Source organism: Zosterops lateralis (genome assembly GCF_965231275.1).
Source record: "Zosterops lateralis genome assembly, chromosome: 1".
NCBI classification, from domain to species: domain Eukaryota; kingdom Metazoa; phylum Chordata; class Aves; order Passeriformes; family Zosteropidae; genus Zosterops; species Zosterops lateralis.
Genome location: NC_139762.1, coordinates 47,020,561 through 47,039,222, shown reverse-complemented (window position 1 = coordinate 47,039,222; position 18,662 = coordinate 47,020,561). Strand labels below are relative to the sequence as shown.

Below are 18,662 nucleotides of genomic sequence, written 5' to 3'. Positions count from 1 at the left end.
CTCAAAGAATGGGCACAGAGACGACAAATGATTTTTCCCTGAGAACTTATACTTCTTGCCATGGTTTTCAATATTGCCAGTTTTCCATCTGTTCTTCAGGACAGAAGGGCCAAACAGAAGTTTAGACACAAGAGATTAATTGTCTCGACTTTCTTGAAATGCAACCTGCATGACTGAACTGGTGTGTGTGTGTTCCATAACACAGCCTACACACAGGATTCCATTGTTTTCAAGTATTGCTGCACCACACATGCAGACAATCCTTAAGATACCAACAGCTTTTAAACATTAGATGTCAAGAACGTGTGCAGTGAAGCTTCCATAACAAATCTTTTATTTTCAGAGCAACTTTCTGGCTACCAAGAAAACTTAAATCTTATTTAAAAGCCTTACACTGAAAAATCCTTCCATATAAGAGACATGATGAAATGGTTTTTTAGATGCGAGACATACAAATAAACAACTTCACCTTCATGATTAAAGAAAACAGATGGCATGTCTCAGACTGTCAGAAAACTAATGCTTTTCCTTTGCAGATCTACAATATTGCTCTAAAAATCCAAGATTAGCATCTCCATCACTCTATTCAAAATCACATTAAGGTGATAAGCAACAGCTATTGCTGACAATACAAAGGTAGTGACTGACTATGATTCACTGGGAAATGCAATAGCCTCATGTTTGCTTAAAACGCTAATTTCTTTTTTTATCTGGAAAATGACATTAGCTTATGTCTGATCATGTTTGGTAAGTTTTTAAAGGTGAACACCTGATTGTCAAGAATTAATGTTTTAAATAAAATTTCTGGTTTCCAATATGATCCTGATATGAACATCTATGAAAATGCAAATTATACTTCAAAATTTGGAATAACATAACTGAGCCATCATTTCAATTTACTATCTTTAAACCCTGGACATATGCATTGAAAACAGCACTCCTCAAAAACACATACCTTAGCACAAAGGCATTGCTGTTTCATAAATATCTGTTTATTGCCTTATTTCTAATACAGAAAATTGACACTTCAAAGAGATGAAAAAGCAAATAGAAAATTGAAATTACTTTAAAGATTCTCCTACACATTGATATTATCAGATGATATCAGCATGTCAAAAAATAGGGAAATATGATAAAAAGCTTAATTTTACAGTTTAACCACTTAAACAGGTCACTGCCAAAGATGTTTGTATTGTCATAAATAAAATAGTGAAATTCCATGGGTCTCAATGCTCTATCATACAATAAAATAAAGCAGTATCCATTAAAAAAAACTTACCCTTTCCCATGTAAAAGACAAACCTAGTGCATCAAACTGTTTCCTCATGTGTTGAATATTACTGCAAAATAATAGTAACAACAAATTAAAAATTATTAGTTTAAGATATTTCTAACGTATGATTATATAAAAATCTGGTGCTTCTAGAGTTCTGAGAAATCAAAAGCACTAGTTAACCTCTAAACATTATGATCTCACTAGCACTAAAACTCAGAATCTCTGTCAGAATACTCAAATAATAATTTTAAAAGTCCCTAATGTATTCCATGGTCCCATTTCCGTGGCTGTGTATATGAGGCAATACATTTTTTTCTCTAGATTTGAATGCAACTTAAAAGTAAATACAACACTGTAGTTTGAAGGAAGAATTACTCAAGCAACACTTCCTACTATTTTTAATTATCTTTTCTGCAGTTGAGTCAAAGGGCCCTCTTAAATCTCAGTGCCGTAGGAGACACTTCCATTATCAGCTTAATCCTGCTCTATTCTGGCAATGTTATCCTGGCTGTATTTTGCTGTGGCTCTGGTGATTGTGTGGCTGTAGAACAACCTGAATCAGCTTACCTATTCAGCTGAGGATATGCCCTAAAAAAATTCTCAAATAACCCCTACCAGTTTTCTTTCTTTCCTCTAATCAACACCTAATCAAACCAAAACTGTGGCCCGCAAAACCAGCTGAGCCAGTGCAAAGGAGGTGGTGGGAGCATGTATCCTAGGAGGTGACAAGGAACTACAAAACTTCTGGTGGCAGCATCACCATAGATAAGCATTAATCAACTATGACACTGTCAGGTTAGATACTACCCCGAATGGATTTAATTACAAATGTAAAGTAAGATATAACAGGATATACAGTGAAGCTCTAGTTTGAAACTATACTGAATACTTTACCAAAATACCCACAATTACACAATATTAATTAGTGACCTGGTGAGAATTCATTCACATACTGTAAAATGAATTAAAATTTCTTAGAGACTTTTACCTTTCTACAAAAATACATTCTGTCAGATAAAGTATCTATCCTCCCAGAGTGGCTAAGTTGACAGTCATGAAACCAAGCATTTATTTCTGATCCAGAAAAAACCTGCAGTGCGAATAACTGAGTACTGCAAGTATTTAATGTTATAATATTTTAGTTGGAAAAGTATCAAGAATCTTAAGATGGGACCAGAACCATGAACAAAATCCAAAGAAACAGAATTATCAAATAAGGAAATGGATCAAGGTCTATAAAGATCGCACAGATAGATGTGCAGAATACAACAAACAACTTCACTTAGAAAGACTGGTTTCGAATAAAGTTTTAGAAACAGTTTACTTATATAATTTTTAATAGTTTTAAAGAATATTAGGAGAACACAACACCCCATTCTGTGTTCTAAAGCCAAAAATGTTCACAGAAATCAGCAGCGATAATGGCTGCTTAGCACTTTCCAAGAGCCAGTCTCAAAAAACCCCAACTATCTCCTTCCTCTCTCACATGGTAGAAAAAACTGCTAGTAAATCTAACCACATGACTCATAATTTTCCACTGTGTATTCTCTACTAAGATTTACCTCACTATAATGAAATTCTGATTTATTTATACCCACTGGTTTGGGTGTTTGGGAAATGCTTCTCTTTTGATATTCTAGCATTTTACAATTTGAAAGTCATTGAGATTAAAACCTTGAAAATCATCCCAATATATTTATCTTTCAAAACAGAGTCATCCGCACAGTCCCATAAAATGTTTTCAAATAACCTTGGTCCCAGATAACCCCATTCTTTCCTGTACCATCTTTCTTCTATGCTAGTTTTGCTCTGTTTTGTTGATTCATGGGGGCCACAGAACAGGTATTCACAGAGAAAATGCCATATTTCAGTTAATTTCACCTTTGTGTCCAGCTTGCAGGGTGAAGGCCATGTTCAACTGCAGCATTTTCTGCTGGTAAACCAAATGCATCCCATCCCATTGGATTTATCACCTGTCAACAAAAAGAAAAACCACAATGTTATGCAACTTTCTGGAACGGCATCAGCAACACGCAGAGGCCTCCAAATAATGAACAGTGCTTGGCATTCCAGCATTTCCTTTGTCTGAACTGAAGTTCTTCCAAACCTGCCAACTATGGCCAGCTTTGCTTTAAAAGATGACTATTAAGGGCACTTTTTACCTACAATGAGATGTTAGAGGGAGTTGAAAGTGTTACGCAATAAACTCTTGTGACTATTTCAATATCAGGTTGATAATGACAAAAACCAACTCTTAGTAAGTTTGTGTGGTGGTAAAAGTCAGCAGTTGATGCTACCACTGGACAGAACCAAATATTCATTCCAAAACAGATGTTAAGTAAAAATAATTGAACCAACAGTTTTGTAACTGTAACTGATGTGTAGCCTACTGTTCTTTTACTTTGTGTTGAAAAAACAAAATAAAATAAAAATACCCTACGATAACTTTAAATTCACCAGATAAAATTAAGAAGATGAGGAAAACAGTTTTAGTCAAATTTTACTGGAATATCTTTTGCAAATATAAACTACAGATTGACAAACTGTTATTTCATGACCACAAATAAATAAAGGTGGGAAAAGAAGTTTACTACAAAATATAATAAACAATTTCTTTTGAAACAGAAATGCATTTTTCCTGTTAACATGCACATTATTTAGAAAAATAATCTAGGAATATGGTAAGTATTCAAAAGTATGTTTAATAACTAAGGAAAGAAAGCTCAGTACTTAAGGTGCTGTCATTAAACACATATATATTGGATATCTGATAAAGCCAATTCTATTTCTTAACCTACAAATGTGCTATAAATTCAATAATCATGATTAAAATTACACAAGTTTAACAATAGCAAAACATAATTAACATTTTACAAGTTGTAAGAAATCAAAATTTTTACCCTTTAAAATGTGTATTTACATAAAAAACTTGTTTCTTAGTGGCATGTAAGCAATCAAGCCATAAAAAAGCAATCCCAGCCATACTAATCTCATATCTCCATGTGAAAAATCTGCTCATTTTGGAAGCATAAAAGCTACTTTTGTCACTGCTTTGAATTATTTCTATTCTTTTCCACTACTTTCCAATCTTCTGACTTAATGCGATATTTTATAGATAAATATTAGATAAATAAATTTCATAAACATATTTTATAGTGTTTATAAAGATGCCCTGGGCACCAACACAGTATAAAAGCAACAGGATTTAATAGATGTGACTCCAGAATTCTCATTTTCAGCACTGATCTAAAACTAAACCTGCTGTCTATCATTACTCTACTGATGCAGCAACAAAACCAAAGGTATTAACCTGTGATCATCCATGATCCAAGCCAGCCCAGTAAGGGCCCATGCACAGCACATTTTTGATGTCTAAATCTAACAGAAATTGCAATGCTATTCCATGTTACAAACTTTCCCTAACTATCACAAACTATTGTTCCTCACACCATAGTATCAGAAATTATGAGTCTTAACTGCCTATTTCCTCATATATAGAGAGGGGAGTTTGCATGGAAAATGTCAGTTGGAGCCTAAACCACTTCCCAACACCCCACTGAAGCACACCTCTGCCCAGCCCTTCCCCTCCCTGATCATCCACCCACCAGTCAAAACTATTGGGATAAAAGAAAAAAAAACCCAGTTATACTTTACATAAGCTATAAATATCAATGGAATTTTTTGTGGACACGCTTAAATATTAATTTATACAGCTCAGTTCTTTTTGACCACGAGTATTGCTGACAACCTATCTCTGGACAGATGTGATTAAAAAACCAGATTTTTTTTTCCCAATGTATAATACATATTTTCTCTATTTAAATGCTGTGGACTAATGCCCTGCCTTTACATTCCTACAAATGCCTTCTCTTCTTACAAGTTGATGCACATTAATTGTGATTAGAAAAAATCCCTCTTGGTTAATTTTTATAAAATTTGGCTTCTGATCACCTCCTGGATACAGACAGGCAGTCAAACTCAAGGCACAATCTCATTTCTCAAACTCCTGAGCTAAAGGATGTCGGAAAAACAACTTCACTACCAGCTACAGACTCCCCAAAAAGGCTGACAGATGCTCCAGACAATTCATGTGCAGACATTTTATCATTGTACCATCAGCACTGGAAGGAGAAACCTGTGCACACAGATCTTCCAAATTTTAGCATTTTTCAAAAATATTAAATTCAGTCCTCACATTCAAAAGTTCAATTTAACAACCAGTAACATTCCTCAAGTTAAAGGTCTGAAGAAATATGCTAATTCAAATTTCAATCAGAAAACTGAATTTAAAGAGACATTAAAAATATCCTCAAATTAGCCTCCAGGATAGATCTATTTATGTAGTTGCTATAGAGATGAATGTAACATGCACAGTGGTTTAGAAAATGATTTCAAGTTTATTGTCTCTTTTACTTCTCTAACATGAATGGATTAGAAAGATTCGTAAAATGTTTTTGTCTAAGAACAGGTCAGCTCCTTCTGGCTGTAATCTGCAGGAAAAATGCCACAGGCTCCATTTGACATTACATCTTAACTCTACTTATTCAATATAAAAACCTGAAGAGAGATGGAAGAGAAGTAAATAGGCAGCTAACATGTCAAAAGTTGGCACAAAGGAAAAAAGAACAGTTCGACAGTTCAAAACAAATTTAAAATAGGAAGAAAAAATAAAATAGAAAGCAGTTTTGAAGACCAAAGGGTTATTCCTTGTAGCTCTTTGATGGGTTGGTCACTGGCTCTAATTAGCAGAAAACATGGCTGCTCTCTCCAGCAGCACAGATGAGCAAAAAAAAAATAAGTCACCCACTTTCTTGAATACTGACTTGATTGCTTTCAACAGCAATCCCTAAACCTTATGCAAGTGAAGGATCCATTCTGCTCACTGCATGACCGTTCTTCCAAGTATCACTTCTCTAGGTAGACAATATTTTCTCTAAGCTTCAAGGAGAAAGAAAAACAAATAATGGCTGTATCTTGTTAAACAGGATGCTGTAAAGGCCTAAGGGTGCCTACACCAGGTAAAAGAAGGCAATCTGTAGTTTCAGCCATTTTACAATGGCAGAAGGCAGTGCTATCACCAAAGGCAGCTCTGTGTTTATCCTCTCAATGAAGTGGACAGGTGAACTCCTCGTGCTGAAAACACCCAGATTAGTCTTGAACATACATGGTGTAACTCCAGATCCCCAGAAGTTCAGGATCAACCATGAAAGACTGGCATTTTCTACCACTTACAAAGGTTTGCATGGGAGCATAAAACATTACAAGGAAGTGGTTAAATAGTGCCTGGGGAACAAAGCGCTCAGGAACCACCACACTGAGTCTTTTTGGGAACAGATTATAAAAAACTGAAATAGTTGCATCTTGAAACATTTTAGATCCCAAAGACTCTGGCTTGAAGCATTTTTAAGAATCATTTCACAGCATGGTCAAACATCTGTTGTTAGCAATGGCTAGAGCTCTTCATGTTACTGTGGGACCAAAGGGAGAAAGACACAGAAACTCCATTGATTCAATGCTGAGATCTCAGCTCTCCCTCTCAGAGCATTTTCATCTCTTCACTGCTGTAACAATCAGCTCATCACACTGACATCAGTAGGTGAGATCAGTGTACTATATAACACAGAGCTGACAATGATCTCATAACACTCAGTTCTAAGCCTCCATCAACATAACCAGGACTGGTGATTCAGTGAATTCTCCTCAGTCTTTGTAAGGACATAAAGAACATGTTTGCTCTCCTGATGTGCTCAGTATGTCTCAGAACTATCAGCAGGGAGCTGACATACTGTTCTTACACTCAGATCAACGCACTCTAAATTTTAAGAAAGACAGCAGAATCAGTGTCAGAAAGACCTGCAAATAAATATATTTAATGCAGAGAATATGTAATAAAAGAAGATGACCAGAAATCAAAACTAAGAGGCTTGCTGACAAAATAGTGGTTTGAATTGATACAGCGAAGTCTACATTCCTATCCCTACTTATAGCCCCATGACACACTGGACATGAACTAACCAAAAAAGGCTGACAAAACAGGTGATCCGTGATAACAAATTCAGCTGCCAGAAAACACCCCTAGTTCCATTGTGGATCTCTCAATTGTGCAATCACAGACACATGAGACAGTGAGGAGTTGCAGTTGGAGAGGGCAAAGGAAAGGATGGCTGCTCCTTCCATTGGCTGCCTAACTTGTTGAAAATCTGATGTAAACTGATGTATTACAGCGCACTTTAAATACAAGATCTCCACCTGAGTGAAGCCTAGATTCTCTTTTAACCATTACAGGTAACAGACACCATTACACAACAGGTTAAAATTACAAACAACTCTCCCAAGCAGATAAGGCGTGTCTGGAAATAGATTAAACTAAGTAAATTTTGACCAGTGTGTACATTCTAAAAAGGATTATTTCAATGCTTCTCTGCAACATAGCACCGTGTATTAGAGAAGGCATTTTCAAAATAACCAACCCATACAGATTTCTATCAAAACATAAAATGCCCATTTATTTTTATTCTCATAAAACATAAAATATAAGGAACTATTCAACATCCACAGAGTACCACACACATTTGAGAACAAAGTTATCTTTTGCCTCCTTAATCTCACACATTCTTGTCTAACATAATTACATTTAAAATTGTATCTAATTTTCTCTTTTTCTTTCAAAATGGAACAGAGTGAGCTCATTAACACCTTCAGTACAGGCTATGGGAAAACTGAAATTAAGTAAGATTCAATTCACACACAATACCTGTAATATTTGCTACTTGATTTATACCACATGAAATAACCTGACAAAAGGACACAACAGCCTCGCGCAAAAAAAGGCGGAGAAGAGCAGCTAGTGATGATCAGAAAACGGATCTGTATTGAAATAATTCATCCTACTGATGATTAATTATAGAGTTTTAATTAAACTTGCCTGTCTGGCTTCAATACCATTCACTTTTGCAATTTCAAGAGTATTAAGATTCACTGCTGAAAGGGAAACAATTAATGAAAATACATCCAATTTAAAAGAAGACATGTTATGGATAAAAAAGAAAATGCTCTTTAAGTAATTTAGGGGTATTGCAGAAATATCACCGACTATATTCTAATCTCATCCATCCCAGTTTAAGTATAAATTAAGAAGTAATTAGTATAATGTGATTCTAGCATGCAGGAAGGACTATTCTCAGTTCTGTACAACTCCCACATGTGACTTGCTTGCTTTGGTACCAGTTTCATTAAGAAGATATCACAAGAACTATTGAACTGAATCACTCTCTGTTTACTGATCACTAAGGGAATTATTCTCAGTCCTTTGAGAGGCATAAATTATCCACTCTGGAGTTTATCAAAGACATGTTAATGATAGCATGATAAAGTAATGGTAAATACTTTTTCCCAGAGCACACTGGAAATCTGCCATAGTGGAAATCACCATGAATATCTCTATCATTTCTACACAGCACTCTCAAATAATGAATAGGAAATCACTTCTTATAAAACTCCCTCTTATAAAACATTTGAATTCACAACATGCATGTAAATTCACAGAGTAAACACAACCAGAAACTACAGATCATAGTTCTGTATTGATTTATTAATAGCTACAAATTTGTAATTTAAAATATATAAATTACTTTTTCATTGCATTTTATAATAAATATGATTGTAATAAGATGTAGAACTCTCCATATATAAAAACTGCTTTAATTGCACTTCAAGAAACAAGTCACCCTTACCACATTCTGGAAAGACCAGCTCAGAGCAGTTATGCTAAATAATCTATATGGCTTACATTTCCCATGCAGACTTCATCTTCAGTAATCAAAACATAAACAAGTTATCTTAAAACAGATGCACTCTACAAATAATTTATCCAGCAACCCAATCCAAGTGCATGACAGCTTGTTTGCCATGCTCTGCCTACAAGTCCTTGAGGAGAGAGTGCTGGAACAAGACAAGGCTTCACAAGGCTTTCATCTACAGTTTTATATTGAAGCAGTATTTCTTTCAGAAACAAGGTGGGGAAAAGAGCAATAGATATTTATTTTCATACTCAAAGTGCTGGTGCAGTACAGGTTTCTGGAAAATACCTGTAGAGTTCAGTGTGCATTACCTCTCTAGAATATTTTAATTGAAACAAAATCAGACCTTAGGGAGTTGAAAAAAAGTTGAATACTAATGTTACATTTTAGAAAATCCAAAACCACAACAGAATCCAAATGATTAAAAAACTTTCCCAGTTAAAATTTTAAAATACCTTCAACATGAAAAAAATTATACAACTGCATTCCAAAGAAGGTCTAAAGGACCTCTAATCCCTTTGTAAATGTATTCTAGCCTATCCTCACTAAAATACTACAAAATATGGGCCAATTCTTGCCTGTTCAGATTAAATCAATATGTAACTAATTTATTGTTTTCTCATTAAGGCATTCTTTCTGAAAAATACCTCCACCTTATTTAACATAAATTGTTCTCTTACACAATCATATATTCTTGTCAACTACATACACACCACAGACGTTTCCCTTCACTGTTTATTCAATAACAAATATACATCGTAGTCTGAAGCTTTCCCTGGGGACTGTAAATCTGAATGCTTTTGTCTGTAATTTTCATGGAAACAGCCCATCATTCCTCATTGCCTTACACATTTCTTTTAATTTGAAAATGATGGATGCAAAGTTTAAACAACATTGCCGCTCAAAAATCTTACCCTAACTTTGCACTGAATGCTTGAAATGGATTCACTTCTACTCAGATTTTTCATTGGAGAAAAATTAGCAGTCCCCAGGCTTTCAAACATGCAATATTAAAGATGAATTTTGAGAAAGAAATAGAAAATCAATGGAATAACTTCAAAATTTTGGATACTAACGTTTTGTTTCTAAAGCATACTTTTTATATACTGAAGAATTCCAGTAATTCCTTGAATAGAGGGTAAAATTTATTTTTCAAAGGAATATATCAGTTTTATTATATAAGGCATAAGTTATGCCTTAGTCTACAATCATCACAATATCTTAAACATCATAATAACTTTTGACAGATTGTACAACCATGAAAAATGGCAGAGAGTACTTTTAGAGGTTGATAAATTAATTGCAAAGAAAAAATCAATTATACAGACTCTAATTCTAAGTGATGGCGGAATTATCATGTGTAATAAAGGAAAAGTTTTTTAAGGTAAATATAAGTTCCAGCAAGTTAATACACACCAATAACACTATCTCTTAATCTGACATTCTCAGAAAACCATCTGAGAGATTTTTAATGTCTCTTAATCGTAAATGGAAGTTAAGTTCTTTGGCTGCCCACCTTTAGTCAAAAATAGATGTTCAAACTGGTTAACATAACAGAAGATACAAGTATTTTTAGAAATCCAGCATGTTCTACAGGCACTTCTTCAAAGTATTTTTTACATGAAATATAAAAATATGCTGAAATACAAGATGTAAAAACTTGAGAAGTCTGGAAAAATTTTTCTGGAAAAGAAATAGGCAAATGCGGAAATAAAAACTTGTTTGCATGGTGGCTTTTGCATTTCATTGGAATTATATTATCGCTTTACTTTTCTCCAACTGTTTCTATTAAAGGTGCTTACTTACCTTGTATTCAAAAATTTACAACTAGAGCATGCTACTGGATGTAGATAATTACTTTCACTTTACTTTTGCAAGTACAAGAAGAAGTAAGTTTTCATCTTTCTGAACAGCAATCTACTGGTTACCTTCTCTGCTATTGATAAGAGATGGCTACATCCTGAAATGACATTTCATCAATGGTCTTAACATCAAGCAAGAATCAAGCATCCCTTCAAATGCCTTGTTAGCTCAATTTTTTTAGGGAGATCCAAGTTCTGGTCACTCAGAGGAGTCAGGAAAGGTAAGCGTTATGACAGACATTGGGTTTTTTTTCTCCTTTGAAGTCTAAGGCAGTTATTTCTTTTTCCTGTAATTTTGAAAGCCTAATAATGCATATCTTTAAAGCAGCAGCAAGTATTCAGTACATGGCATGTTCATCACTGGCATAAAACACATAGTATTTGGAAAGGCAGCACACTGAATAATGCAGTGACGATACCTTCAGAGTCTCACGGATGGTGATAAACCCAGGAAATGCTACACTTCCAGCACTTGTAGCAAGGAAATTGCACTTAGTACCACAACCAGCAACTAACAATTCTTTCTCCATTTCATCTTCTTGGTAGTCTTTTGAGGTTGATACCTATATTCTTGAGCTGCTCCTTTGGTCTTGCACATTAGAGAGACTCCTTCCTGTCATCCTAGATCCTTGCCTATGCTATTTTTCTCTATTTGTTCCATTCTCTTTCCATATTCCCCCTTCCTACTGTTTTCCCAGATTCTTCACATTTTCCCTCTACCAAATGTCTTTCCTCTGTAATATGGCTGTCACTCAGGCCACAGTTCTCCCACACCTTCCTTACATCCTTCAAATTTTACCTTGCCAGCGTTTACTGCAGAATGCCAGCCAGGATCCCACTGCAGATTGCAGGGACAAGGCTCTCAGCTACCCCTTCAACCTAATGGAGAGACAGAAGGGAGCAAGGGAGAAATTATGGCAGGCATGCGGAAGACTGAGAAGCAGAGAAATGTGGAAGGGAAAGTAGGATTTCTCCTTGCAGATGTACCAAGAGAGATAGGCTTAGCCTACCTTGTAAGCTTGCACCTTCAGAAGATATTTCAGATATATGAGCAAGGCTGAAATGGGCAAGCCAAGGGGTCAGATGCTACAGAACAGAAACTTTTGGCTACACACATGGCATGATCCTGTTCATCTGACTTGCAGCAGTCACAAAAAAAAGGAGGTTTCTCTCCCAGCTGGCACAGAGGCTGTCCCTCCATGTCTGACAAATGACATGAACTGGTTCTCAGGAGTAGAAGAGGCAAAAGCAGATGATTTGAGTGGTGTCTATTCTCTCTTGCCAGGTATGTCTTTTCCTTCCCTCTGGTCCCACCCAGATGGCAGGAGGGTTGTCAAGTCTCCTCTCACAGAAACTGTGTGGCCCACAGGTCTCAGTGACACTGTGCCACACATCAGTAGATTCAGGCACCTCATACAGCATCAGCTGTTATCATCTGAGGTAGCTTCTAACCATCTCTTACCAACAGTGAGCTCTGAACACCACTGGCTTTAATGAAAGTCTCAAATTTCAATATTCGAAGCTTCATGGGTCATTATCTACACATCTGTAGCACATATTCCATTCTCATGGATTTTGGAAAATACGAATTTCTTGATCAAGTATGATATTAAAATATTAAAAAAAACACACCCAGTCCTACCACTGATCTATTCTTACCTGCATCCCTCTCATTTTCTGGAACCGAGCTACCGCATCACTGATGGTGTAGACACGAACATGGCCCATGTGAAGCTTCCCAGAAGGATATGGGAACATAGAAAGCACGTAAAATTTTGGTCTCGATTTCTAGAAAGAAATTTTTAGAAACTAGTAACTACATGAGTTAGCATTTCAGTTGAATAAATACACGTGCACATTATAAACTACTACATGACACCATGAAGAGAAACATGTTTCTGCTGGAAGTGAGCCAAGTGAGCACTGACAAAGTTCACTGGATCAAATTCTTTGGGGCTGTAAATGGAGATGTTTTACCAGACTTTGCTGCCATCTCATCAATTTATAGTGACACTTCTATGAATATTATGAAAATTAAGTCATTTTTACTCAAAAAAAGCTAAATTGACAGAACTGAAGCTTAACAAAGTACTATTACCACTGCAGCATCTGCAACTGATTATCTATGTGTTCTTAGTCTGCCCCAACAAAAACATGAAAACATAGCAGATTAAATTACTCTCATAACAGTTTAAATAATTCATGTCTTACTTTGTATCTACAACAAACACAGAGCTCACTCCTGGCCAGTTGCTTTTTGTCAGCTGAACTGCAGTAACTCCCAGAGTGACTACATCATTTTCAATTGCATGAACATCTGCTAAAAGGAAACTGTTCAGTTTCACTGTGTATGCTCAGATCCAAACACATCTTACAAGCAATATTTTGCATAATGAAAAGAAACTAAAAATTTCATTTACTTAGGTTTAATTAAAATGACAAAAGTGACGAAGAAATCACAAATCCTCTCTCACATCAATTATTTCTAATACATCTTGACAACCACTGAATTCATTACTGATATTTGACAATATCAAGTATCACTGATACTTGCTAAGTTCTTATATTATTTTTCTTATGTTAATAATAAAAAAATTACAGGCAGCTTTCACCTTTTACTGAATAAAACTCTCTTAGTATCTGTCAAATAATATTTCTGTATCATTTTTGTTTAATGACAGCAAAATCAGAAATAATCTTAGTACTTCATTGCACTACACACTATTTGCCTCAATATTAGATGTTATTAAATCTACTTCAACTGTAAGGATAAAACAAAAATATAATTAAAATACAATTTAGAACTTAGCATATGTATGCTATATATGATTCTTATGTATATATTTTTACAAAAGACACAAATCTAAATTAATGCTTTCCCTGATACAGGTATGCATGCACACCATTTCATCTCAGTTTTCTTCCCCAGAAAAAGCAAGCTCTTTTCTCTCTTCAACATTTTGATAGTGTTATTTTTTTGTCAGAGAAAAGGAACATTTTAAGGGAGATGAACAAAAAACATAAAGGGCCACAAGTGTTTTTTATCCATTGTGACAGAATAATTGTGAAGGCAAAAAGAGTCAGAGACTGAGATACTGTTGTTTTCAAGATCTTTTATTGCATAGGAAAACTTTCTTTTCTTCAAGTCACTTACTATTCCTATGAGACTGTAAACCAGAAAATATTGAAAAATTATTTTCCCTTAACACAGATTTTAGTGAGTCACAGGGTGTAGTGTAATAGATCTGTCATAACACTGGGGACAGAACCTCGAGAAAACTGTTTACAAAAGTTACAAATAGATGTTTCTTTTAATACTTTAAATAATTAATTACCAAATATTGTGTAATATGTAAAGAAAGAATTGGTTACTTAAACACTTCCTAAATTTACAAGTTTATCCTTTGCATATCACTGTATTTTTCCTCAGGATTTTTTTATTATTTTTGTTTACTTATTTCATGAATGGTTTTTAATAATCTACATGAAAGTATTTTCCCCTGAAATGTAATGCACATCTAATCATTATAAGCCATCTGTACTAAGTAAGTTTCAATTAATTTCATTCTAAGAAAACAAAAATATAAACATGTAATCTCCAAATTTCTCATAATGCTTACATCGGTTTCTGAAATTCTGCAGAACTCATCCTTTATTCTTGGGAACCACCAATTTTCAACTCGTTTTCGTGTCTCCAACCCATAGTTTTTTTCCCATTTCCCCGTCTCACTGTAAATAGTTCTCACACAAGCAGGAACCAGTCTTCTCTGCCATTTAATTAATCCCAGGAAGCCATTTAGTTGTCTCTTCAAACATGAGGAACAAGGGCCAACTCTTCGATAAATTGACTGCATTCTTAAGGTTATGGTATCTGAAAAGACAAAAACATGTATTTCATGCCTCAATATATAACAAGAACTCGATCATTATTATGATTATACTGAAAATTGGTAGCTATGAAACTATTTTAGCTACTCAGCTGCTTTCCATGGAACCTGCATTTTATTTCCGTGTCTGAATTATGTAAGTATTTTTAATATAGTATTATAAAGAATTACATAGTATTTTTTAGGCAGGAGAACTGTGGCCTTTGCACAAAAGAACAAAACTATTGTGTTAGATGTCTTATCTAATAAAATAAAATTCTTGCATTCAGTCTCCCATAAAGGCATAATCAGTCAATTGAAGGTTCCAGAAGCTCCATCCCCTGAATAGAAGACGGCTAACAGGGTGTTAGTAAAAATTCAGAATGAAACAGAGAGAAGAGGAAGTTGGATGAAATTATACTGTAAAAGTTCTGGATTTGTCATCACTGAAAAGAGATGGGGGAGGATGACTATAATTAGTAGATTTCAGCCAGATATTCTAAACCAACTATTTCGCTAAGGCTTTCTTTTTCAACTAAAAATCCAGTTAACTCCTCAAATGCTTTAGGGAGAGTCTTCTAAAGCTACTCAGATGGGAGAAAGATCAAACAGTTCCCATATTTGGGATCAGTCTCAACAAGATATTTGCTGATTTTACTTCCTACAGTAGGAAACATGGTTTTAAAAGAACCTCTACTCTGAGATTTCCATCTCATCTTGACTTTTTTTTTTTTTTTTCTTTTTAATGACATTTTTACATCAGTGTTTCTCTATGGTTGATTTTGGTGGTGATTTTTGGGGTTTGTTTGCCTTCCCAATACACTTGTACCAAACTATTTCAGTCAGTTCAAAATTTTCCTTGCAGAGTTACATCAATAAAATCTCAGTGTAGAGAAATTCTGTATAAGAAAAGATTTTACTTATGCATTTCCCATAAGATAGAAACATTATCAGTAGAAATAATTGCTATAGCACCTAAATTAGATCCCCAGCAAGTTAGTGGGAGTTATGCTTCCTTTAACATTCACCATATATGCATAAACTCTCGCTGCCTGTCTCATTACCTATCTATAGAATTGCTCCTTTTCTCTCTTACTTATCAAGTAGGGTCTTATAAACATTTTTTCACTTATGTCACACCAGTGCTTTGAATTTCTTGTTGCTACCCTCCATAATCTGTCTCATTTGTATTAAAAACAAATCCAGGACTGTACTCAGGATTCCCAGTGCAGGTGCACATGAGTCATTCAGGAGACTCCAACTTCCCCCTCTCCATAACATCACACTCATCTCAAAATTAGCATTTCAGTACTTCGAAGTTTTTTGCTTACTTTTACTTAATTCCTTATTACTTGTGTCTTATTTCTATTGATTTATTTTACAACAGGACAGAGTGTTTCCTTATGCAAGCCAATTTGAGCACTGTTGATTTACAAAGCAAATATTTTAAAGCCCAGGAGCCAGGTGTGCATTTAATGCTTCACTGAAGAGAATGGACACAGTCTCAAGATGCACATGGGGAAGTTTATGTTGGGCATTAGGAAGAATTTCTTTCCAGAAGGGGTGGTTAGATATTGGAATGGGCTGCCCAGGGAGGTGGTGGAGTCCCCATCCCTGGAGGTGTTTACAGAATGACTGGACACAACTCTTAGTGCCGTGGTCTGGTTGACAGGGTGGTGGTGTTCACCCATAGGCTGGACTTGACCTCAGAGGTCGTTTCCAACCTAATTGATTCTGTAGTTCTGAGACAGAAAGAACACAGACCTGTGCACAGCTCAAGGGAAGCCTATCAGCCAATGCCATGCCTGAGAGGGCACATTTGGGTCACCTCAGGCCCTACAGGTCACTCAAGCAGGGGTCAGAGCAGTGGGTGGGAGTGAGAAAACAGCCACAGCCCCAGGCACACAGCACTAGTGCTAAACTCATTCAAACACAAGGAATTTCAGGATGAGAAAGAGAACTACAGTGTCCTTCCTGCTCCCAGGCACTGTCATGCACAAGAGGCAATGGTCAGCCAGCCATGTGTTGGGCCAAGCCAGGATGCACGGCACAGAGGATAATCAAACCCAAAAGACACGGCACTAAGGTGTTTTTCCCTCCCAGGCTTGTGTGCGTGGCACTGAACTGCCCCTGCCCGCCCCAGTTAAGGGCACTCCAGCCCAGTGCTGTGTGGGTCTCTCAAGGAGCAGGTGATGAGCCTAAAACTGTCTTACTCAGGCAGGTGTGCCAAAAAAGGAGGAAGAGGCTGGTCTGATAGAGAAATAAATAACAGAATGTCCTCCTCAGCTACAAGGCACCCGAAATGATCGCTAAGTCCAACTCGTGGCCCTGCACAGGACACCCCAAGAGTCACACCATGTGCCAGGAGCATTGTCCAAGCACTTGCTGAGCTCTGTCAGGTTTGGTGCCGCCATCACTTCCCCGGGGAGCCTGTTCAGTGCCCAGCCACCCTCTGGGGAAAGAACCTTTTCCTAGTATCCAATCTAAACCTCCCCTGACACAGAAAGCATTTGGAAAGACGCAGTAAGCACGTGGCAGACTGAATTAAGGAAACTGCTTGATGAGGCCCAGCACATTTCACTCAGCCGCGGGGGCGTGTCCCGCCGCTGGAGAAGCCGGCACGGAGAGCAGGCGGGACAGAGCGAGCGGTCACGGAGGGAGGCTGGAGGAGGGGGGCACTCTGGGGGCACAGGGCCGCCGGGAAAGCCGGCTGGGCTCGGGGAAGGAGCGCAGAGGAGCGGGCGATGGGGAGCCGCGGGCGGCGGGAGCAGCGGCGGCCCCGGCGGGCGGGGGGCGTGGGGCGGGGCGGGGGGGCCGTTACCTGCGCGCTCCCTCCCTCAGCTGCCCCGCCGCGCCGCGGGCGCCGCCATCTTGGCCTGTCGGTGTCGGAGCCCCCGCCCCTGGCACCGCCCGGCGGGGCGGGAGCGGGAACAGCTTCCGCCTCTCCCCAGTGTAACGGGGAAAGGTTATACAGTAAAAACAATAAATTAATAAGAATAAAAAAATTGATTAACCGCGGCTGAACTCTGTGTAAGTTGCACAGGGCATGTTCGGCCGCGAGAAGAGACCGAGAGAGGGGCCCTCATTAATGTTTATGAATATCTAAAGCAGGAATGCCGAGAGGATATTTCCAGCCTCTTCTCGGTGGTGCCAAGCAGTAGGACATAAGACAACTGATGCAGGCAGAAACCGATGCACAGAGAGTTCCAGCTGGCCATGAGGAAGAACAACTTTGCTGTGCAGTGACCGTGCACTGGCACAGATTGCCCAGAGAGGCTGTGGAGTGTCCCTTATTTGAGAATATGAGATATTCGGAACCGTCTGGACACAATCCTGTGCCGTGTGCTCTGGGATGATCCTCCTTGAGTGAGGAGGTTGGACCAGATGACCAACTGTGGTCCCCTCCAAGCTGACATTTTCTGTATGATTAGTTTTGCTCCCCTCCACAGCATATACAGATGCCCCGTAAAGTGACTGTATAGGTCAGAGCTAGATTTTAGTAATTTCAATAATTTTTCCTGCCTTCTGTGTTTTTTTTTTGTTGTTTGTTTTTTGGTTTTTTTTTTTTTTGTGTTTTTGTTTTGTTTATTTGGGTTTTTTCATTAGATTCTGAAACAAAGGCAATAGTTTGGGGATTTTTTTTTTTTTTTGTGATGTCTTTTTGACTAGTCAGAGTAAAAAGCTAAAGTCATGGAATCACAGGATCACAAAATGGCAGCAGGAAAGGCACCGCAGTTCTCTTTCTTGTCCTGAAATTCCATGTGTTGGAATGAGCTCAGCTCTAGTGCACCTGGCTGTCATCTGGTCTAACCTCCCTGCTCCAATGGGGTCATCCCAGACAACATGGCACAAATCAATA

General features: G+C 37.3%; 1 protein-coding gene across 1 annotated transcript in view; it reads right to left on the bottom strand.

The window, feature by feature from the left end:
• Positions 1-17,701, bottom strand: part of LARS2 (leucyl-tRNA synthetase 2, mitochondrial) — an 83,074-nt gene extending 65,373 nt beyond the window's left edge. Inside the window, exons 1-5 of the mRNA XM_083871515.1 lie at positions 17,625-17,701; positions 14,558-14,808; positions 12,597-12,725; positions 3,158-3,249; positions 1,280-1,340 (exon numbers count right to left, since the gene is read on the bottom strand). Coding sequence (XP_083727641.1) covers positions 1,280-1,340; positions 3,158-3,249; positions 12,597-12,725; positions 14,558-14,791 — 516 coding nt within the window. The 5' untranslated portion in view covers positions 14,792-14,808; positions 17,625-17,701. The remainder of the gene's footprint in view (positions 1-1,279; positions 1,341-3,157; positions 3,250-12,596; positions 12,726-14,557; positions 14,809-17,624) is intronic.
• Positions 17,702-18,662: the final 961 nt, after the last annotated feature.